The 23,941-nt window shown below is 45.6% G+C and overlaps 1 protein-coding gene across 1 annotated transcript; it reads left to right on the top strand.

The window, feature by feature from the left end:
• Nucleotides 1–303: 303 nt before the first annotated feature.
• LOC144752726 (olfactory receptor 11L1-like) lies at nt 304–1,269 on the top strand. The gene has a single exon (XM_078640586.1). The coding sequence runs from the start codon at nt 304–306 to the stop codon at nt 1,267–1,269; it is 966 nt and encodes a 321-aa protein (XP_078496712.1).
• Nucleotides 1,270–23,941: the final 22,672 nt, after the last annotated feature.

Below are 23,941 nucleotides of genomic sequence, written 5' to 3'. Positions count from 1 at the left end.
TTTTGAACTACTATCTAATTTTAGTCTTTGGTTGATGCAATTGGTATCCGTTCCTCATGCTATCAGCCCGCGACCCCAAACATGACCCATTACCTGGATTTATGTATTTATTACCTCCACACCACATTTTCCTTTACTCCAATTAACACTATTTGGGTAATAAATGTGTATTTGTTGGTCTCAAGCTCATCACGCTTCTCAATTGACATTGCTTTTGACAATATTTTGTGTGATCAATTGTTTAAAAGAGAAATTAGCATCCGCTTTAGTTTTTAATTTATTTTCGTTATGTTTTCCTAATAGATGGGGCTTACCCAACCGACAGACTGCTTGGAAAACCTGTCCATTGTCACAGAATTCCAACTCCTCGGATTTCAAGTTCTTCCTGAGCTACAGACGTTAATTTTCTTAATATTCTTAATACTGTACACACTGACTGTGTCTGGAAATGTCATGATTGTGCTTATTGTATATACCAACAACCGCCTTCACTCGCCCATGTATTTCTTCCTTGGTAATTTATCTTTCCTGGAAATATGGTACACAACTAATTTTGTGCCCACCTTGTTAGGTAGTTTGTTGGTAGAGGGCAGCACACTTTCCTTCCGCACCTGCATCACACAATGTTGCATATTTGGATGGCTGGTGTCCACAGAATGTTTCCTCTTAACAATAATGGCTTATGACAGATATGTAGCGATATGTAATCCTTTTCATTACCACACTGTCATGAGCCAATGGCTTTGTATTCAACTGGTTGTAAGTGCTTGGATGGCTGGATTAATAAACACTTCTGTCACCGGATTTTTACTAGGTGGCTTAAAATTCATTGGAAAATATAAAGTTGAGCACTTCTTCTGTGATTTGACATCCCTCTTGCAAGCTACCTGCTCAGACACCACTTTGGTTGAAATGGAAATTTTTATCATGTCCATAATTGTACTCTCTATTCCACTCACTTTAATCATTGTCTCCTATGCTTACATAATTGTTGCCATCCTGAGAATCCCATCATTGACTGGGAGACAAAAGGCATTCTCCACCTGCAGTTCTCATCTAGCAGTCGTCATCACCTACTTTTTGACTCTCACGGTTATATACATGGTACCAACACGAGGCCACTCCTTCAATCTCAACAAAGCCTTATCCCTGCTCTACACTGTGGTAACTCCAATGGCTAATCCCATTATATACACTTTCAGGAATAAAGAGATGAAAGAAGCACTGAGAAAAGCGATACCTTTTAAGATGTGCTTATCAAAGAAATGATAGCATTACTCACTATATAAAGACGCCAATAATGTAGCTGTTAAAAATATATCTTAACTTTGCTGGATGTGAGAAGAGAATGGGATATATTCAGCTTCTGTTCCTCTTACGGGCCTAATATGAGACGGAGAGATTGGTTTCATCATAGCATAGCAGGTGCTGCTGAAGGCATCCACAATTTCTGCATGGAAACTGGAAAGTACTTGAGACAAAACATTTGAGAAAGAACCAGGGGCCGATTCACAAAGAAGTGAAAATGTACGTGCATATATTTACATCTGTGTTTGAACACACTTTTACACTTTGTTTGCAGGGCACCAAAAGTCCGAGTAGTACTCCTAGAAAGCTACACTCTTCAGTCATAGTTCTGTAATGATCAAATTAATTATTTGTAGAGCTGCCATTCAACCACTACACAATTGTGCATTGTCAAATAGGGCCTGATATGGAGTTTTGGAGAAAGGTTATTCCATCACGAACGTAATGCATATCCCGTCCCCCTTATTAGAAGAATATTATATCCTATGGCACCAGTAATAAAGAAGATGGGAACGCTGTCACACTTATGATGGAGTATTTGTCCACTAACTCTAAACATCCCGTAGTGTACCATGCACTCCATAAATTCAATATTTTCTTCTGCAAATCGAAAACATGTTTTCTCATAGAGTTACCCCTTCCCCTGAATTCTCTCAAATGTTTAAGATTGTGAGATATCTGTTTGTTGGTTGACTGTGGTGAGAGCTATAGTCAACCAACAGCCAAAATCCCTTTTAGAGTGAGCCACAAAAAATCCTTAGATTAACTAGTGCTCAATACTGCATAGCTTGGCACAGGCAGCAATCAGGCTTAACTTAGATGAAATGTATAAAGTATTTATGCAGAACACAAAACAACAACAAAATGGAAAACACAACACAATCAAAACCCAAACCAATTTTGAAAAATAAATCATTTGACTTCAAAATGACAAAAATCCAGTTGGTAGAACTGGAGTATATTATGTCCTTTGTCTCTGAACAGGAGGTCAGCAAACAAGCCCTTAGAATCACATCTGGCAAACCTGGGTGCAGGTGAAGAGGCAGGGCTCAACAGCAGCGATGGCCTCTGAGGGTTCATGGAAAGCTCCAGGCAGCAAAGCAGTCCTTCTAGGTCTGACAGCAGTCTTGTAGAGTGCACAACAGGTCACAGCAGCAGGAAGTCCTTCAATTATTTTCACGTAAGTCCAGTAGTGAACTGAAGAGTGGGTCTGAATGCCCTATTCTAATGTTCAAGTTCAAGTTCATGCATTTATAAAGCGCACTACTCACCCAGAGGGTCTCAAGGCGCTGGAGGGAGGGGTTTACTGTTTATCGAATAGCCATGTTTTCAGTTCTTTTCTGAAGGAGAAGTGATTCTGAGTAAGGCGGAGGTGGGTGGGGAGTGAGTTCCAGGTCTTGGCAGCCAGGAAGGAGAAGGATCTGCCACCCATGGTGGTTTTTCGGATGAGCGGGACTGCGGCGAGGGCTTGATTGGATGATCTTAGTTGGCGGGTGGGATAGTAGAAGGACAGTCGGGTGTTGAGGCATTCGGGTCCTAGATTATAAAGGGCCTTGTGTGCGTGGGTGAGAAGGCGGAAAGTAATTCTTTTGTTGACGGGAAGCCAGTGGAGGTTTTTTAAGTGACCGGTGATGTGCTCATGGCGCGGGATGTCTAATATGAGTCTCGCTGATGCGTTTTGGATGCGCTGGAGCTTTTTCTGCAATTTTGTTGTAATTCCGGCGTAGAGTGGTTTGCCATAGTCCAGTCGACTCGTGACCAGTGCATGGGTGACAGTCTTTCTTGTTTCGAGGGGGATCCAGCGGAAGATCTTTTTGAGAATGCGAAGGACGTTGAAGCAGGAGGACGATGCGGCGTTGACTTGTCTGGACATTGAGAGAGAGGAGTCTAGAATGAAGCCAAGGTTACGTGCATGGTCTGTGGGTGTGGGCGCAGATCCCAAAGCGGAAGGCCACCAGGAGTCGTCCCAAGCTGAGGGGGAGGATCCTAGGATGAGCACCTCCGTTTTGTCTGAGTTGAGTTTTAAGCGGCTCTGTTTCATCCATTCGGCTACTTCTTTCATACCCTCGGGAAGGTTGTTTTTGGCGGTGTTGGGGTCTTTGGTGAGGGAAAGGATTAGCTGGGTGTCATCGGCCTAGGAGATGATGTTGAGGTTGTGTTGACGTGCGATGGAGGCGAGGGGACTCATGTAGACGTTGAAGAGGGTGGGACTGAGTGAGGAGCCTTGAGGTACGCCGCAGATGACTTCGGTGGGCTCTGAGTAGAAAGGGGGGAGTCGGACTCTCTGCGTTCTCCCGGCTAGGAATGAGATGATCCAGTCCAAGGCTTTTCCTTGTATGCCGATGTTGTTGAGGCGTTTTATGAGGGTGTTGTGACAGACAGTGTCGAAGGCGGCAGAGAGGTCGAGTAGAATGAGGGCCACTGTTTCACCGTTGTCCAGGAGTGCTAGGATGTCGTCGGTCGCCGCAATGAGGGCTGTTTCGGTGCTGTGTTTGGCTCGAAAGCCGTTCTGTGAGGGATCCAGGGAGTTGTTGGATTCAAGGAAGGCTGCGAGTTGGCTATTGACGGCTTTCTCGATGACTTTGGCCGGGAAAGGGAGGAGAGAAATGGGTCGGTAGTTTTTCAGTTCTGAGGGGTCTGCTGTTGGTTTTTTCAGAAGGGCGCTGAGTTCGGCGTGTTTCCATATTTCTGGAAAGGTGGCGGAGTTGAAGGAGCAGTTGATGACATCGCGGAGTTGGGGAGCGATGATGGAGTCAGCTTTGTTGAAGATGTAGTGGGGACAGGGGTCAGAAGGTGAGCCAGAGTGGATTGAGTTCATGAGGCGAATGGTGTCTTCAATGGTGATTGGGTTCCAGGAGTTGAGGTAGTTAGTTGGAGGGATGGGATCTGAAGGGGGTGGGGTGAGTTGGTCATTGGGAGTATTCTTGAAGCTGTTGTGGATGTCGGCAATTTTGTTGTAGAAGAAGGAGGATAGCGCATCGCAGAGGTCTTGGGAGTTAGTGATGTCGTTGGATGCTGCGGAAGGGTTGGTGAATTCTTTGACGATATTGAAGAGTTCCTTGCTGTTATGAGAATTGTTGTCGAGACTGTCCTTAAATGCTGATTTCTTGGCGGATCGAATCAGTTGGTGGTGTTTGCGGGTGGCTGTCTTGAGGGAGGCCATGTTGTCTGAGGTTGGTTCTTTTCTCCAATTCTTCTCCAGGGTGCGGCATGTCTTCTTGGATTTTTTAAGGTCATCATTGAACCAGGGAGCTTTTTTGCTGGATGATTTCGACTGGTGTTTTTTCAGGGGTGCTAGTTAGTTTGCACTGTGGGTAATCCATTGCCTGAGGTTGGTGGCCGCTAGGTCTGGGTCCGCTGCTAGGGTGGGAGTGTTTTGGCTGAGTGATGTGAGGAGTTGGTCGGTGGTGATTTTGTTCCATTTTCTTCGGGGAATGGGTTGTGGACGGTTGTGGGTCAGGGTTGTTTTGTAGCTGAAGTAAACACAGCTGTGATCCGTCCAGTGGAGAACTGTAGTGTGATCGAAGGAGATGTGCTTGCTGGAGGTGAAGATAGGGTCGAGCGTGTGTCCGGCTATGTGAGTGGGGGTGTCAACAAGTTGTTTGAGTCCGAGATTGGACAGGTTGTCCAGAAGGGTGGTGGTGTTGTTGTCGAGAATGTTGTCAAGGTGGTAGTTGAGGTCTCCTAGAAGAATGTAGTTCTCGGAGGCGAGGGCGTGCGGGCTGACAAAGTCAGTGATGTCGTCGCTGAATTGAGATCGAGTGCCTGGGGGCCTGTAAATGAGGGTGCCTCTAAGGGTGGTCCTGGGGTCGGTGTGGATCTGAAAGTGGAGTTGTTCGGCGGTTGCAAGATTGTCGTCAGAGCTGGTTGTAATTTTGATGGTGTTTCTATGGACGATGGCGATGCCTCCTCCAGTTTGGTCGGTGCGGTCTTTTCGAATGATCTTGTAAGTGTCCGGTATGGCTATGGCGATGTCGGGGGCAGAAGATGCATTCATCCATGTTTCAGTAAGGAAGGCGATGTCAGGTGACGCAGTGTCGATTAGGTCCCAGAGTTCGGTTGCATGTCTGTGGACCGAGCGGGTGTTCAGTAGGATGCATTTCAAGTCGTTGGGTTCGGAGCTGTGTGTGGAGGAAGTGGGTTTGGTGAGGGACCTGAAGCAGGTGAACTTACAGGAGAGGCAGGAGAATGGGCCGTGGGTACGTCCTGGGGTAGCTTCGCAGCAAAGTGGGGTGCGTCCAGCGGTGAGGGCGAGGAGAGTAGCGGCATCATAAGTTACTCTGGGGGGTTGGGAGCGGCATATAGCAGGGGGACGGGCGCTGGGCGCGGACCAGGCGCGGACGGGCGCAGACGGGCTTACCTTTGGCGCACCTTCGGCGCGCATGTGGCGTCAGCTGTTCCGAAAAAATAAAGTGGAAAGTGGGGGGGGGGGGCGGAGCGCGGGAGGAGCAGCTGGGAGGCGGGGGCGGGGTGTAGAGGACGGGCGTCCGAGGCACAACAAACAAAATGGATGGTAGTAAGAGTGAAACCCAGGCAGGCTGGGGGCACAGAGTGGGATCGCGCTGAGCACAACAAGGCAACACAAATTAAAAGCACAGATGATGATAAAAGCTAATGAGCGAACGAGCGCTACACGGCAATAGGGCTATAAATAACTAAATCAGGCAGCACTAGTAACGAGCAGCAGGCAATGCGCAATGCTATTAAAATGCTAATGAGCCAATCGAGCGCTACACGTTAATAAGGCGCTATGTGTCTAGATCAGGCAGCACAAGTATCGAGCAGCAGGCAAAGCGCAAATGGCATTCAACGATACCCAGCACGACCAGGGAGCGTGGGGAGCGACCACCTCCAATGAGATCAGGACGGTCACAGCGCTGGTGAGGACGGAGTTAGCCTTAGGAGTCCGTGGGAGGGAGGAGCAGCTGGGAGGCGGGGGCGGGGTGTAGAGGACGGGCGTCCGAGGCACAACAAACAAAATGGATGGTAGTAAGAGTGAAACCCAGGCAGGCTGGGGGCACAGAGTGGGATCGCGCTGAGCACAACAAGGCAACACAAATTAAAAGCACAGATGATGATAAAAGCTAATGAGCGAACGAGCGCTACACGGCAATAGGGCTATAAATAACTAAATCAGGCAGCACTAGTAACGAGCAGCAGGCAATGCGCAATGCTATTAAAATGCTAATGCGCCAATCGAGCGCTACACGTTAATAAGGCGCTATGTGTCTAGATCAGGCAGCACAAGTATCGAGCAGCAGGCAAAGCGCAAATGGCATTTAACGATACCCAGCACGACCAGGGAGCGTGGGGAGCGACCGCCTCCAATGAGATCAGGATGGTCCAGGCGCCCTTCTTCTGCAAGGTGTGAGAAGGTTTTGGAACGGGTCTTTGAAGTGCATGAAATTTCCTGACTCCCCTGCCCTGGCTCCAAGCTGGCTGCAGTAACAATACAGGGCAGTCAGGCCCTTTGTGAGAAGACAGGACACAGCTCATTCAGGTGCAAGTGTGGCTGTGCTCAGCTCCACTCCCCATCCTGCCAGCTGATGGCCCATTTGGGCTCAGCTGATCCTAGTATTGTTTGAAGGTCTGGGAGGAATTCACAAAGTCAAACTCTAAGCTACACACAGTCATGTGAACCAAGACAGGCTGCAGGCACAAAGGACTAAGAGAAGGGAAAATGCTAACCTTCTAAAAAGTGGCATTTTCAAAACTGTGATGAAAAATCTGACTTGGATTACCATTACAATTCCATAGGTACCAAACATGATATATCTATATCCCCTTAATTAGTAATTAGAGCATATTAAATGTCATAAGGAATCCTAATGTAAGGGAGGAGTCGGACTCACACTAGTGAAAAATTATTAAGGAGCTGTTCACCACCAGAACATGTAAAACTTAAAAATGCATTTCCAATCTTTTAATTGTACAGCCCCCTGCCCTATGGACCATCTAGGATCTACCTTATGGGTGATATACATGAGATAAAAGGGGGAGTTTAAGGCTTGGCAACAAGGATTACACGCCTAGTTGACATGGCATGGTGACACTGCATTTAGACTGCAATGGCAGGCCTGGGACAGGTTTTAGAGTGCTGTCTGAATGCTTTCGGAAGCCACTTTGGAAGCTGGGGAAACGCGAGAAGGAACGGAAGGATTGGGAACTGAGCCCCCTCCTCTTGCAGACCTGTTGACAAAAATGAGTAAAGACCCATTTGAGTTGTGAGTCTGCCTGTACGAGTGACTGGCGCCCCAGGGTGCACCGGGTTCATGTTTGCCAACAACCAGAGAGGACATTTGTGTTTCACTTGTGAGCAAGGAGCCTTTGAGCCTTCGAGTGCACCTCGTTTTTGTTCACTTTTAAAGTTAATCAGCTCAGCTCAGTTAGCAGTGTGCTGACTTCCTGGATAGCCGATACCTTTTTTTTTTTCCTTGACTCTGTATGGTGCTGGGATCCCCTGCTGGGATTATCCACTAGTGGCTTCTCTTTTCTCTTTTCACCGGGAGCCAGTCTCCCCAGCTGAGAGAACCATTTTAGGCATTCGGATGGAGCCGTTTGCCTTTCATTCACCGTCGTGTGAGCGTGGAGGAATTCTGTTACTCTTTACGCCTGGATCGGGCCTAATTGTTAACCCGTTCCTCATGCTAACGAACGGTTAACTGGATTTTGTGGGCTGTTTTAACTCCTTTTTGATAGCAACGCTTGGCGGTATTCTAGAGATACAGACTGAGCCACAAACTGATTAGTAAAACTACAAGTTTATTACTACACGTACAGGAAGCTCAGCAGCGATACCGGCATCTGACAGGAGCGGGAGCCGGACTACACGCCCCAGGCTCCTTTGCAGGTCACCACAGGTCACCACAGCTGATTCGCCGCGCTAGGAGGCGCGTTCGTTAACTAGAGGAGTTCTACCACAGCGAAGCCCCGGCGAAGGGCTGGCCGTCCACTCCCAGAGGTTGTTGGGCTCGGCCCACTCCCTTTTATCTGCCTCCTGCCAAGGTACTGTTTAACCCTTACTTTCCCTGCTTGTTAATTTGTCAAATAGAAAGGAATCGAGAGAGAAGCCTGGAGGGAGCTTTGGTGCGACTCTGGACTCTTTCCTAGTTAGAGCAGCAAGCATTATTTCGCTTGAGATTGAGCTGACCGAAAGACGTCTCTCCCTGGACCCTACCTCATTACCATTGGGCTTGCCCCTAGTCCCGGCCCCAGCTCCTGAGACTGATATTTTACCACTTACTACGTTGCCAGCTCCTATAATCCCAACAGCTCTCTTACCAGACAAAAGTGGCCTCTCTCCCCCAAATCAGATCACAGAGTGCGCCACAGGAAGGGGTTCAGACTTCTCATCTCAGAATGTTTCCCTGCAGGATTCCTCCTCACCGCTGCCACCTGCCAAACGAACCAGAGCAGGGGGGCTACTAAAGGTACAATACTCAAAAAACCAAAAAACACGTGTGCTCTTAAACCCAAATCTGTCCAAATAAGGGTGTGCTACACAAACCCTAGAGTGATAGCACCAACGGAGCCAGTAAATATCTCATCCTCTCAGGTACTGCAACCGGTCCCCATCAGGTTAGAGATGGGGTTGGAGTTTAAAGCAAAACTGAATGAAATAATGGCTCCTATTCTGGACAGACTATCCCAAATAGAAACACGTCTGGAGGAATTAGAGTTACAGAATCAGACCCTACTTGCCAGAATGTCTGTATTGAACGATCCAGTCCAGATAAAATCTACAATTCACGTACCACCAAGCGAAATACGGGGGCCAATTCTAGTGGCAAGTATGGTGCAGCCTTTACCATTACTTATACCACCTGGTGGCACCATTAACCAAGCAACACAGCCTTCTAATATTCCCACTAATTCTAATTTGATACGGGCTACACAACTTTTCACAGGTTCGAACGAAGGATACTTCAACTCCCAGCCATCACTATTCCAGAAGGGACCAACAGGAGTAGCGCATAAGGCAACACATCAAGATAAAAGTAACGGAGCGCAAAAGTATTTTATGTAACAAACTCTCCATCATCCACCACCGCTGCCCCTCTGGTTCTGGTTCTAGCAAATGTCCCCCCTCTCCGTGAAAAAAAAAGTTAATCTACCAGACAATTAATGGACAAATGCTTGCATTGGTTAGTGAATAATATTAATGTGATCGACCGGGGGAGGAGGCTGTTGGCCCATGAACTAATTATGGCCTGGAGAGTTGCTTCGGTGGGGAAACAAAGGAAAGCCTTTGATGGCGATTGTGTGATAATCAATTTTAATAACGTATATGCAAGTGCTTACCTTCTGGCTAATGTTCACAGTCCCGCTCTAAGGAATACCCAGATAATACCTTTAGCGTTGGAATTCTTTTACACTGTCCAGGGTGTTTCTATGGGGAGGGTGCCTACGGGCAGAAATAGGAATCTAATTATCGCCCAGAATGGGGGTCTGATTACCAATCACAGGATTACATTACAAAATAGGTTGGCCGCTATGTCCAATCTAGAGGATTGTGATTGACTAACCCCATTACCACTCAAATTATCCATTAGCCCACCCAGTGTGACTCCAGTAGAATGTAGCCCACTGACACTTCCACACATCATATTTCCCTCTGAGGTGATCCTTGCAGCTGTAACTTTAAAACAAGTTATTCAGGGCCATGGGCAGATCTAACTACCTGCAACAAACAAAACTGAGGGCACTAGAGCAAATATGGTATCATGGAATGTGGCAGGCTTAGCCTCCAAAATTGCGGATTCACTCTGGCTAAATGAGTGGCAAGCTATGGAGCTTTTTCATGGGGTTTTGCACTTTCCACTCTCCAGCTGTCCCCTCAGTATGTGGAAGGGCAAAGGGGGGTTTACTTATTCTGATTTCAAATAATTTCCCACTCCAAGTCAGACAAGGTTGACCCCCACACACCCATTTCCAGATCTTAGAGCTGACCATCAAGAAACAGACTATCTGTACTCTCATTAATTTTTATAACAATGAGTTTGGGAGGAATTTCGAAGGCTGTGGTGGATGCCTTAGTGGTGGAGATGGAGAAATTGTACAAAGGGGACAAAGGGGGCAACCTGAATCTTATATGGGCAAGGGATTTTAATACCCACCCATGTAAGCTCAATGGGACCAGGATTTGTGGCATGTAAGACATTCACGGTAATCCCTTCTCTCACTTTTCACATAATGGGTATGGAGAGACTCTAAATAGTCTGTTATTTCAGTGGAATCTCTCTATGCTAGCCATGATGAATGAGAGAGGGCAAGGGACAACCTTTAGAAGGGGCAAACAGGAATCCACTATCGATTTTGTTTCGGTGTCTGGCCAGCTACTTCCAAAAGTGGCCCTCATGAACTTCCTGTTTACGTCCCATAGTGATCATGCCATGCTTTTGACCTATTTAAAAATCTTAACCATACCCAAAGAACATAACCAGGCTATTGAGGATGTGATCCTGTCCAGGAAAAATGGCTACCAACTAAAATGTTCAGTGGTAATAAAATCAGATTTAGTTCCCGGAATTCTACCGCAGGTAAAAAAAAGATAGCATGGAATGCTTGAGAGAAGGGGAACCACCATTAGATCTGGTCACTAATTTCATCACCCTCTAGGGCAAAAATAAAAATGGCAATTACGTGAGTGAAGGCATGAAAATCCACAGCAAAAAAACACTGGTTTGATTCAGCCTGCGGCAAAGCGAAAACAGCCCTCGTAAATGCCTTAAAAACTCTCCCTAGAGATTATATCAAGATTCGTTCACTATGTAATAAGTATAAATCATCCAGGAGGGGGAGAGAGAAAGATCTGAGAGCACAGGCATGGGAAGACCTTGAGCAAGCAGCCAGTTATGGCAGCAGTAAAGACTTCTGGGAAGTTGTAAACGTGACTTATTTTAAAGACATTAGGGACCCCGCGCTAGATGTACACATAGACGAAGAGTCATAGGTGAGACATTTTGAAGGAATCTTTGGGCTACCAACTCCTCCACCTATATTAGTGTCCCCCCAGAAATTCTACCTCAGGAAGGATTAACCTTTACAGTATCTGAGGTTCAAAAGGCACTAGAATCCTGTACCCTGGTAAAGCTCCTGGGCTAGAAGGTGTACCAATTGACCTCTTTCAATACGATTATGATATGTGGGCCCCCTTACTCACAAACATCTTTTAACAGCATTCTGATAGTAGGTCCACCATCATCATGGAACCAGAGTGTAATTGTTCCAATTTACAAAAAAGAGGATAGGGGCTCCCAAAGAATTACCGTCCCATATCCTTGCTTGATACCACTGCTAAACTAATGGGGCGGGTCCTACTGGCTAGATTGGAGGATTGAGCAGACTCGCATAACATGATCATGAAGTCACAGTATGGGTTCCGTAGAGGTATGGGGCAATTGATCAGTGCCTAAACCTCTCCCTAACCATAGGGAAATACTCGAAGGCTAGAAAGGGGAAGCTATATATGGCTTTCATGGACTTAACATCAGCCTTCGACTGCATGCACATTCTAGGCTATGGTCCATGATGGAGGTTATGGGCATAGACCCGCCGATCATTGGGTTTATCTGCTAGCTATATGTCAATGCCGCTGCCTGTGTAAGGTATGGTAGAAAGGGGGAGTGCACTCGTCATTTTAAAATTGAAAAGGGAGTTAGACAGGGTTTTTTTTCAATTAATACGAACGGAGTTGAGTCCTCCTTGTCGACTCTCTCATTGGATGTGCCAAAATTTGATCAAACCCCCCTCCCGATTCTGGCATACGCCGATGACAGGGTACTGATGGCAAGAACTGGGTTGGCCTTTCAAAAAATTAATCAAAGCTTGCACCATCTTTATGGCTTCCCTAGACCTGAAAGTAAATGAAGCAAAAACATTTATAATTGTGGCCGGAGAGGCTAGAGGTGAGAAACATCCCGCTTCCAGATGGAGGGAAAGGAAATAAAGGTGGTAGGGGTGCTCTTTGACAAGGATCACTCCTGGTCTAAATTAGTAAAAGCAAGAGGCCAGGGCATGCAAAGAAGCCTCAACGTTGTTAAGAGATTCGCAAAAAAGTTGTCAGAAGGCCATTGGATGCAGTTAAAAACATATATTTAGCTAAAGTAAAATCAGCCATTACATATGGAGCAGGTGTTTTCTGGGATAGTTAGTGATGGTCCGTTACAGCAAATGGAAGACTCCTTTTTAAAAAATCGTGTGTCTTTACCACAATCAGCCACAAACCACATTTTACATCTTGAACTGGGGCTTCCTTACTTGAGTGACTCAATAAGGATGGCTCCTGTCCTCCTGTGGTTGTCACTATGGCAGAGAACCACGGTTGACCTGACACAAACCATTATAAGAGAATTCTGTAATCTAGATCATTACAAAATGACCGGGTGACTAAATTATGTCGAAACAGTACTGAAAGCCCTAGGGATGGCAAAACTTTTTCAGGACCCCGATATTTGCAAAGAAGTCAGGAAGAAATGGTTAACGGATCTATATTCCCAAAAAGCAGAACAAGCCTGTAGGGAAAAAAATCCGTCTTCTATTGCATAAGACCTGGTTCCACCATTATCAGGAGAGGTTTTTCATTATTTATCTTGCATAAACAATGCACAGCACAGATTCATATTATTTTGCTTCAGACTGAATATGATCCTGATATTCTTGGGCTACCCACAAAATAAATACAGATTAGCAGATCGTGCCCTTGTAACAACCATGCTGACCAGTCGGACCTGCATATTTTACTATTTTGTAAAAACTACTTTGAGGAAAGGAAAATATTTATACTTCCAATCCTTAGGCATCATAAATATAGGCAAAGCTGGGTTGCCATGTATTTTCTAGAACCTTTACCAGACCCATTTATATGTTTTTGTCTTGCTTCATTTCTATGGGCCTGTTTTAGGAAGAGGAAAAAGGTGGGACTATTTTTTGATAGTAGTGTGTAATTTTTTAATCATGAACCGTTCTCTCCTTTCATACAAATGATTTTAAAGGTCCTATTTCTGATCACAGCAAACTTGTTTCATACTTATTTTAACCAATGTAAATATGTATTTAATAACTTGAAATTATTTTATATGAGCTAATGTGCTTTTATGGTCTATTTACAAAAGATTGAATAAAGCTGTGTGACTGACTAAGTGCTATCTAGGTGGGTAGCACAATATGTGCCACAGGCCCACTGGTAGCATTTAATTTACAGACCCTGGATATATGGTACTCCACTCTACTAGGGACTTACAGGTAAATTAAATCAGTCACTTAGGTATAAGCCAATCAAACCATGTTCAGGGGAGTGAGCACAAGCCCTTTAGCACTGGGTAGCAGTAGTAAAGTGCACAGAGTCCTAAGGCCTACAGAAGCACACATCCAGCAAGAATTGGAGGCAAGTAGGCAAAACGTTTAGAATAAAGCCACCTGAAGGCTGACATATCAAACTGAGAGTATCATGTCGCTCCCCAACTAAAAGGAAGGGAGGTACGCCATCCTTTTGCTGGAGTAAGCCTCAACCATTTTAACTGTTGGAAAGCATCAGGTTGGAATTTGTAAATAGCCACAAGCTCACTAATAAGGGGCAGATTCTGATCTGGGTAGTAAAGATCACCGACCGAGCCGGATCCAGAGAGTTTCCTGACTGAGTCGGAGTCCTGCAGTCCGACCAAGCAAGAACGATGCAGCCGCATGTTGAGGGACTCGATTCGGTCGGACTCCCATCGAAGTCAATGGAAGCCAGTTGTACGATGCGTACGATCCGTACATGGACTCTCATGACTGAATGGGGATGTCTTGCACAAGGGCGCCCCCTGCAGTGAGTATGCATTGGTGCCATCCGTACTGCACATGCCTGTGTTGGGGAGACACTTGGGTCTCCCCTTGTGTTCGAGTCGTAAGGCTGCCGGTGACAGGGGGCGCGACGCGGACCCAGAAAGGCTAATTCCTGGATGTTTTGCGAGCCGGAAACTTCGGATCTCACTGGCAGTCCAACCCATGCATCGTACTGGCTTGGTCGTAAATTGCATCCATTGACAGCACGGTTTACTTACGGACGAGACGTATGGAGAGGTTCGGACCTGGAAACGACTCAGTCGGTGAATTACAAGTTTCTCGCATCGTACTTGCTCGCTCGTACAGCTGTACGAGTCGGGCGGAAAACTCGCATACGGTTCGTACTTTTTCTGACCGGACTGTGTTCGGTGCCCTTACGAGCGAGATCGGAATGGGCCCCTAAAGGGTTATTCACATACTTACAAGGAAAACCATGTAGTGCTCAGTCCCCGCACTTGCCTTAGGTTTATTCCTGTATAATCCTATGTACTTGTGGTAAGAAATTACACAGCAGTAACCCAAATTCATCCTATCAAGAATCTTGTGGATTGCATGGAGAGTAAATGAAGAAATGTTGGGGCTTTAGTGGCCAACAATGCCTTGGTGAATCAGGCTCAGAGATTTATTCCAGCTTGAAGGTGTGACTGTTTGGCAAATCCTCAAGTGCAGAGCTCAAGATCATGTATAGGAGGGGTAGGCCACCACTAGAGATGGGTGCAGGACCTAGCAAAGGACCGGCCGAATAGTCAGCCCACCACTGCCAACAGTATTTGGTTGTGTATGGGGGTGTGTTGTCCCCCACAGAGGGATGGGTGGTTTATAAAACCTTAATGTATGTTTTAAGACACACACAGAAATTTGCCATTTAAAGATGACTCAACTCATATAACTTACAAAACAGCCATGCAAACTGTACACTGCACACCTGATTGGCAGCTTATGAGCTGAAAATACTTATACTAAGTAGCTTTAGCCGCACAACATCATTACATAAAAAGGCACGCTGAAACTATTAACTAATGCCATATTTATAGTCAACTCAGTGATGCATTATTAGTGTTCATGACAATGTAACATCTATTGTGACAGATAAAATCATTTGTATTTTTAACGTTATCTTTTATATTAGTGAGGCAATGAGCAGTACATATTGTGTGCGAGTTATAGTTTGCATCCATTTATTGCTTGCAAATGACTCTTCTAACCATTAATGGTTAATTTCTGTGTTTTTTGGGTTTTAATTAATCATTTTTCTTTCATTGTGGGTTCTTTCCATGAATTTCATAGCCTTTTTTAAAACATAATTCATAAGCAATTCCAACCATAAATTCACTATCACTGCGACCAGGCGCTGGGCCCAACCCTCTGTTGGTGCGCAAAGCTGTCTTTAAAATGTAATAATATAAAGGATGTTGTTCTAAGTAAGGCAGACCTACTGACTTTGTAAAAATGTCAGAAAAAGTAAATATAAACAGCTGGCCTGTTGGCTGTATCAAGGAGTCAGCACATCAGCATATATAAAGCACCTATTTACTTTGTCACAATGTCATCAATAACTATAATAAAATGCATATTTTATCAATTCAAGCAGTGCAATGTTTAATAAAGCTGTCATAGAATATTTGTAATAAAGTCTTTCTAAAAGAAAAGAAAAATCAACATGTCCTTGAGTCTTTTTTTTAATTTCCAGGCCACTAAATGCAATCATAGAATCCACAACAAGGGGTCCCTGCACTCCAGCTGCAGAAGATGCAGCTCTAGCCTGGGTCTTGGAGTCAATGCACCAGGAAACTTACTGTTTTAAAAAAACATTAATAGAGGGCTTCTACACACCCTGCAGGGCCCCCGCCAACACACAATATTGGGAAAATGGGTGCAGGTGCCCCTGCCGCTTTAATGAGAACAAACAGGAAGACAATATATTTTAAAAGACTTCATGGGTTGCTCCTACGCTTATATTTTTGGGGTGTCCTGGTCCCACTCAGACCTATATTTTTTGTGTGTTCTGGTCCCACACAGGGCTCCCACTGTTGTTTTTTTTAAATGTGGGGCCACATAGGGAGCTCTATGGGCCTTATGTACCCTGCCCGCTCCAAAGCCAGCACTCCTTATCGGTGCTAGCGGAGCTTGACATTTTAACTTTTACAATGGGTGTCTCAGTGCCCAGGCGGAACACCCACACTTTCAATTTACATTTTCAATTTGGTGACTGTAAGGGAAGACCTGCAGCCACTGCTGACCCTACCAGCTCCTCAGCCAGCATCCCGCACTGCTCACCTGGCCACCACGTTAGCGAGCCATCAGGAGAAGCTAATCCTCGTTCATACTCGTCCATCTTCACTCTTCCCTCCTTCATCGGCCGGTCTTCATACCTCATTGCCGCCTTACCTCTCTTGCTCTCTTGCTCTGTGTTCCACACTCCCTCTGCCGAGGTTCGTAGGAGTGAGTCAGGCGCTTCACGAGAGGCAAAGGCAGCAGAGGCTCTGGAAAGCCTGCATTGCTGCGGTAGTGGCACGGATACTACGTGAGCAAGTCTGCAAACAACTACAGAAGCTGATTAATTACACGATCGCATCGTCTAATCACAGGGCCAGCGGGGACAGAGGGGGAACCCTGAACGTGACAATGCCTCCGAAAGCACTCTCAGCGGCTGCGGCAAGTGCGGCTGCAGCGGCCCGTAAGGCCCGTGTGGAGGGGGCCGCAGAGGCTGCAGGGGCGGTGGAGATGGCAGCTGGGGAGCCGGGGGAGCTGGGGGAGTGATGTTTGGGACCCCCCACCCCGGTCACCGGGTCAGAACAAGCTGCTCTCCCCTAATCCTGATCCTGACCGTTTGACGCCACTACCTCCAAGAAGAGGGAAGGGCACCCCTCCTCCCAAGGATTGTGTGGCAGGGCCTTCTGTAGTGGAACTTCTGCAGAGGGGGAGGACACCCAAGGAGACTGTCAATAATACGGATTCAGGCAAGGACACTGGTGCAGAAAGCAAGGAGGACATCCCCCTAGGCGATGAGGCCAGCCTGGCAGCTACAAAGGGAATCACGGATGATGAGGGTGCCCCACTCTATGATACATGCAAAGGCAAATGAGGAGGCTGGAAGTCCCGCGTGCCTTGACATTATCCCGGCCTTAAGAGAGGGGCGCGATACAGACAGACCGGAGGCAAAACATATACAGATATACCTCCACAGGCTACCCTTCATCAGGAAGTAGCATATACTGTGATAAACTCATCTTCTAAAACCTCTCAGGCCCAGCCATCTAAATCAGGCTATCAAAGAGTTGTACGAAAGAAGAAAAGAAAGGAGTGGGGGGAAAAAGTGGAGAAAGAGCCCAGTGAGTATTCACTGTCTGAAGGTGCAGAGTGGTCAGTCGATAGAGATAGCACTTCACTAGGGGGGAGCAGTCCAGATTCAAATGACGAAGACTCAGAAGACGAAGACAAAGTTGAAATGCCGCAAACAGCTGTTGAATCCGTATTGAAAGGTATGAAGAATAGGAGAGGACGGTCTAGGGAAAAAAAATGACTCAGCCCAGGATAACTGCTCCATCACCCCCGTGCCGAAATCAAAGGAAATTATGCCAGCTGAGGAAAGCGGAGCCTCAACGTTAGATACAATACATCAGGCCATCCTGGCCCACAGAGAAGAGGCCAGATAAGGTAGTTGGAAGGTACAAGCCGGGATGAGGAAAATGAAGGGTGTTGTAAGTAAGCTCTCAAAGGCTTTCTCAAATTTGGGTGACAGAGTTTCTAACTTGGAGGAGAGGATTGTTAGGACTGAGGCAGACGTATCTAAGGCTACATCCACGGCAGAGGAACATTCGGCACAAATTAGGGACATCCAGTGGAAACCCAAATTTCAGAAAACAGGCAGAGACGTAATAACCTTCGTGTACTCGGAGTACAAGAGGGCCTTGGAGGGGCCGACCCCAGACGATATGTAATCGACCTGTTCAAAGGGGCCTTCCCAGAATTATCAGAATGGAACTGGCCAGCGGAAATCCAAAGGGCACACCGCATCCCGATGAAACCACGGGCGCCAGCTAAAGATGGGGAGAGACCCCGAGCTCTACTCGGCTTTTTTGGCAACTTCCTTCCGCGGCAGGTAATAAATGAAAAGGCGAGGTCAGATGCTAAGAGATCAGTTGGGGGGGTCTCCTTCTTTGTCCGCCCTGATTTCTGCCATGTGACAGTGGAGAGACGCTGGCGGCTCAGACAGCTCATCAAACCATTTAAGGACAAAAAAGTACACATGTTCTTGATCAACCCAGCGCAACTAAAAGTAATTAATAATGGTTCTGTGGTATATTTCGCTTCAGAGATAAAGGCAAAAGAATACCTGGAAACATTGGGTAATTAGGAGGCTATCTTGCTCTAGTTCCTGTTAAAAAGAAGCAACCAAGCTATGGAGCTGTCGGTCAATCTGTATAGCGGGTGTGGAAGGCTGTTTTTTTAATTTAACATGCAGTAGAGGAGAATAGGGGGCACATGGGGTTGGGAAAAGAAAAAGGAGGTCTAGGTCTGTGTCTGTAACTCCAAGTAAAATGGAAAAGTAATATGGGGTTAGTGGGGTCATTGAGTTTAAGCTGTTAATCAAGAAGAATCTGAGTAGGACTTCACTCTCTCCCCTCCTGTTTGAGGCAAGACCTCTGAATTACCTGTATCAATTTATGATAATTAAGGGTCACTGTGAAGGTATAGACGCACAATAAGTTAGCCACTGCCCACTCCCACAGACTACATCACATGCTCAGACTCGTGTCTGAGCGCCTCAATGGGGTAAAAGGGAATGCTAGGGTGGTGAGGGGGATGGGAAGGGTGGTGGGTATTAACCCTGGGCGTAGTGGGCGTAGTGGGGCTTCGGGAAGCTTCGCGAAGTGGGCAAAAAAATACGCCCACCCACGCACTTCCCGTAGCCCCACTACGTGCCACCCGCCTCCCTCCCGCCCTCCCTAAATGCTTACATGAATATATAAAGGAAATATGAAACCACTTACCTTGTCCGCCGCGTCCCCGGGGCTCCCGCTCGTCATCGCGCCGCCGGCGCGCGCGTCTTGGATACTAATGCGCATGCGCGGCCACCCGCGCATGCGCATTAGTATCTAAGACGGTGACGACGGCGGCGCGATGACGAGCGGGAGCCCCGGGGACGCGGCGGACAAGGTAAGTGGTTTTATAATTCATTTATATATTCATTTAAGCATTTAGGGAGGGCGGGAGGGAGGGAGCCGGGTGGCGGGCAACTTCGCTACGCCCACGAAGTGGCCGTAGTGTTGCCTGCTTTGCCTACTTTGCAAAGGGTGAAGTAGGCAACACGTAGCGAAGTTGCCCGCCCAGGGTTAGTGGGTATGGGGATAGGGGGGAGGGCTCAAGGTGGGGAGGAGGGTTCAACAAAGGGGGGAAAAAAGATTTAAAAAATTCACTATACCTGGTATAAAGTTTTTGTTAAAAGGATTTTTGGAAACATATGAAATGTTTGAAAAAAAGAGAAAAAGTATTAAAGTTTGAATTACGAGCACGCAATGGGGAGAGTTAGTATCTGCTCTGTTAATGTCAGGGGTCTTAATGATTGGGGTAAAAGACAGCGGTTGGGCCAATACATTAGATTAAGCCAAACTGATATACTCTGTCTCCAAGAGACCCATCTACCAGACCCATCTACCTTGGGTTAAGAAACATCTATTAAATATAAGAGGATACGAGCTGCTGGCGTTGCCATACTGGCTAAACCAGATTTGGGGGGGGGCAGACGACACCTGGCAGATGCTCATGGTCGCTGGGCAGTGGTTGAAATGGAACTGGGCTTTACATTATGTACGATATATGGATCAAACTACGATGATCCTGAAATTTTTGAAGACCTTGAGATTGAATTATTGAATTGGCCCTCCCCTCTTGTAGTCTGTGGGGACTTTAATATCTCTGCGGATTTTACAGAATCAGGTATAATTACCCCATATCAGGGACGGAAGCCTAGGGTATTTCGTGCTATAACCGCACTAATTAAAACCCACGGGCTACAAGATGTCTCGGGCGAAAAGGAGCCCAATAATCCTGGATATACATATTTTTCCTGTCCTGCTAAAACGTTCTCTAAACTAGATTATTTTTTTGATTCTGCTCTGGTTTCAAATAGGGTGGAAATAAAGAAAGCACGCAAGGTAATCTCTGACCATAACCCATTGATACTCCAATACCACATCGATACCCTGACTAGACCATCATCGAGGTGGACTTTTGAGAGAAAGTTACTAGCTGACAGTAAATTTGTCATCCACCTAAAGAATTGGGACCAAAGCTACTTCGATATCAATCACTGTAGTACATCTCGTAATATGGTATGGGACTCATTTAAACAACTTTAAGAGGGGAGGTAATTAGCTTTTCTGCCAGGCTTAGGAAGGAAATCAAGGCCCATAATGAGGTTCTTTTGACTCAGCTAGCAGATACAGAAGAACTATTGGTCAGAGCTATAGCCATGGGGCGGGAGATCATAGAAACACAACAGAAAGTTATGGTTATTAAAGCAGAAATAAATCAGTTGATATCCCAAAGAGCGGCCGATCAATATCAAACAGATAGGGGCTCATTGTACGAAACCGGTGAACAGGCGGGTAAATTATTGGCTCTTAGAATTAAACAAAAGAGTAGCCAAAATATCATTAAAAACATTCGTGAGGGAACCGAGAATTATTCTGAGCCGGAAGAGATCTGAGAAATCTTTAAAAATTACTATCAGGCACTGTATAAGGAATAGATAAGGTCGGACTTCTCTAATATGAGCTGGGAAGATCTGGGCCCAAAATTGCTAGAGTAAGATAGACTCGCGCTGGAGGAAGAGATATCAAGTGAGGAAGTAATCGAGGCTATAAGGGACCTAGCAATAGGGAAAGCTGTAGCACCAGATGGCATCCCGCTGGAAGTGTATACATGTCTACAAGATACAAAGGTCCTTTACTAACAGATCTATTTAATGGTATAATTTATACTATGGATATCCCTAGTTCATGGAAGGAAACAAACATCGTGGTATTCCATAAAAAGGGTAAACCTAAGGATGAACCCGGAGCCTATCGACCGATATCCCTCATAAATTCAGATTCAAAGATCTACGCCAAAGTCCTGGCTAATAGACTGGGAAGGGTCATCGCCAGTCTGGTGTCCTCTTGGCAGCATGGGTTTATCCCGGGTCAGGGAACAACGGACCATGTCAGATGGGTAATTGCTTTATTCGATATCCATGCTGCTCGGGGATCAGATGGCGATGATCCTCCTCGACGCTGAGAAAGCGTTTGATCGTGTCACCCGGCGGTTTTTATGGGGGATATTGGTATGAAGGGGTTTTGGTCCTAAAATAGTCAGTGCAATCAAAGCGATGTATCGCGACCCCAGGGCCCGGATCCAGATGATGGGGGAAAGTTCGGAATATATTTTAATATTTAGCGGGACACGACGGGGATGCCCATGCTCCACAATACTGTTTGCCATATATATAGACCCCATGATTCGCAGAATTTTAGGATGTGAGGCAATCAATCCAGTAGTATGTAGGGGCTATGAGACAAAAAATTTGGCATATGCCAATGATTTGGCTGTCATAACTCCTAATCCGGAACCGGCAATAATAGCTCTTACAGATATGGCTAGGGATTTTGGTATTTACTCTGGATACAGTCTCAATGAAAACAAGACTCAAATAATATGCACTAACAATATGGTAAGACAGGATACTAGGTGGGTCGACTCTGCAATCTATCTAGGAATCAGGATAACCCCGGCAGTTAATTCCATAATCGAAGATAATTTCGCTCCATTTGTTGCCTCCATTACGCAGGAATTAAAAAGAGTAGATACTATTCATCTTTCTTTTATTGGGCGAGTAAATGTTTTAAAGATGACTATGCTACCAAAAATTCTTTATCTCTTCCGCTCAATTCCGCTTCTGGTTGGTGAGGGGTGGATCATAAGTATAGAAGCAGTATTCTCAAATTTTATATGGTCCTATGGTAAAATCAGAAGGTCCCTAACATATTTATCACTTCCGCAAGAGAGGGGTGGCTTGGCAACACCTAATATCAGATTCTACCAATGGGCATGCCTTATGAGTCACATGGCTATATTATTAGATACCTCTCCTAACCACACTCAGCCCTTAGAGCCCCCCTCTATTTTCGAACTACTAGTGGGTGGCGATGCTCAAGGGTTACTGTTACGTCGCACAGAAAGAGGGTATTATAATAGAACTAAATACAAAATTATGGATGGTATATGGAAAATGTGGAAAGCTATCCAGAAAATATTACTAATTCCTAAAATAAACTATTAAACCCCACTATGGGATTCTAAAATCTTCCCTCAATTAAGCAATGATAGGATGGGGGCTATTTGGGAAGAACAAGGAATCAGAAGAATGGGGGACATCTTTGATAAGGGCACAGGGAAACTATTAGCTCTTACTGATATTCAAACTAAATTTTGCATCCCGTCTACCCACACTTTGAAGTACTTTCAGATTCACCAAATAATGCTTGGGATGAGGCCCCGTATCCATCCAGGCGGGAAAATTAAAATAATCGAGCATCTGCTAGGAGGCGTATCTTGGATTAAAATTATCTAAACTAGACGATAGGGATAAAGTTGAAACATCGTGGATGACGAAATTAGGGGACCCTGATTTTGACCTAGATAACGCTCTACAGCTTGCGAATAAAGTGTTTCGCTCTACCAACCTAAGGGCACAACAATATAAAGTTCTCTTTAATCTATATTTTACCCCGGCCAAGTTTTTTAAATGGGTTAAAAGGGAGGACGATAAGTGTCCAAGATGCCAGGAGGGACCTGCCGACCTAATCCACATGTTCTCTCAATGTAAAAAAAAGAGGGGAATCTGCGCAGAGATTGAGAAGTGTCTGGGGCTGCTAGATAACCAGGTAAACCTATCCCCTACCCTTATGATATCTGGTATTGGTAATAATCCTGAGTTAGAATGGGATAAGGAGGCTTTCTTATTTATATGCTTAGCAGTCCATCGGATCCTGGTGGCAGCGGGATGGAAGGATAACACTGCACCTACTTTTCAAATGTGGCTTACTAGATTGCTAGGCATTCATATTATTGGGGCTGCTCTCTATAAAAATAGGGGGAAAAAGATGAGGGAGTGGGGGCTCTGCGTCTGGGCTCCCCTTGCGCTGTGGAGACACACCCCCTGAAAGGTTATTATTGTGTCTGCGTATATGTATGAATTTCTCCCCTAAGGCCTAACTTATCTTTTATCCTTTATCTTTTATCTGTATCTTTTATCCTTTATCTTTTACCTCCTATCCCTATCTTCTTCCTAATTCTATCTACTTGCGAATTGTATATTTTGTTTTCCTCGATTTGTAATCTATCACACTATGATATTCCATGGTTGAAATGTCTGTTTTTCCTTTATGAATTAATGGATTTAATGTATTGTACCAGGTAAAATGAAAATAAAAATATATAAAAAAAATGAAATTACCAGTCCCCTCCTACCTACCCACACCAACTTGGTTCTGGGACCAGCACCATAGCCCTCTGCTGAGGGCTGTGAAGGTTGATAAAGACCTCCAAAGTTACAGGCTTGAGCGGCAGGCCAATAAAAGTAGAGAAGGCATGTAACAACTGTGATAGCCATAGAAAGAAGGGACATATAGCACTTGGAAACTTTCAACCATTGAGGATGGATGGTTTTGAAATAAACAGGGCAACAGTGAAAGATTTTGGAATGTTTGTGCAGAAGGTTTCCTCCAGCCATAATTGACGTATAGCCACTCCGTTGTGTTCTTTG

The sequence above is a fragment of the Lissotriton helveticus genome, chromosome 5_1 (assembly GCF_964261635.1).
Source record: "Lissotriton helveticus chromosome 5_1, aLisHel1.1, whole genome shotgun sequence".
Taxonomy (NCBI): domain Eukaryota; kingdom Metazoa; phylum Chordata; class Amphibia; order Caudata; family Salamandridae; genus Lissotriton; species Lissotriton helveticus.
Note: the sequence above shows the minus strand (reverse complement) of the source record. Positions and strands in the feature narration are given on the sequence as shown.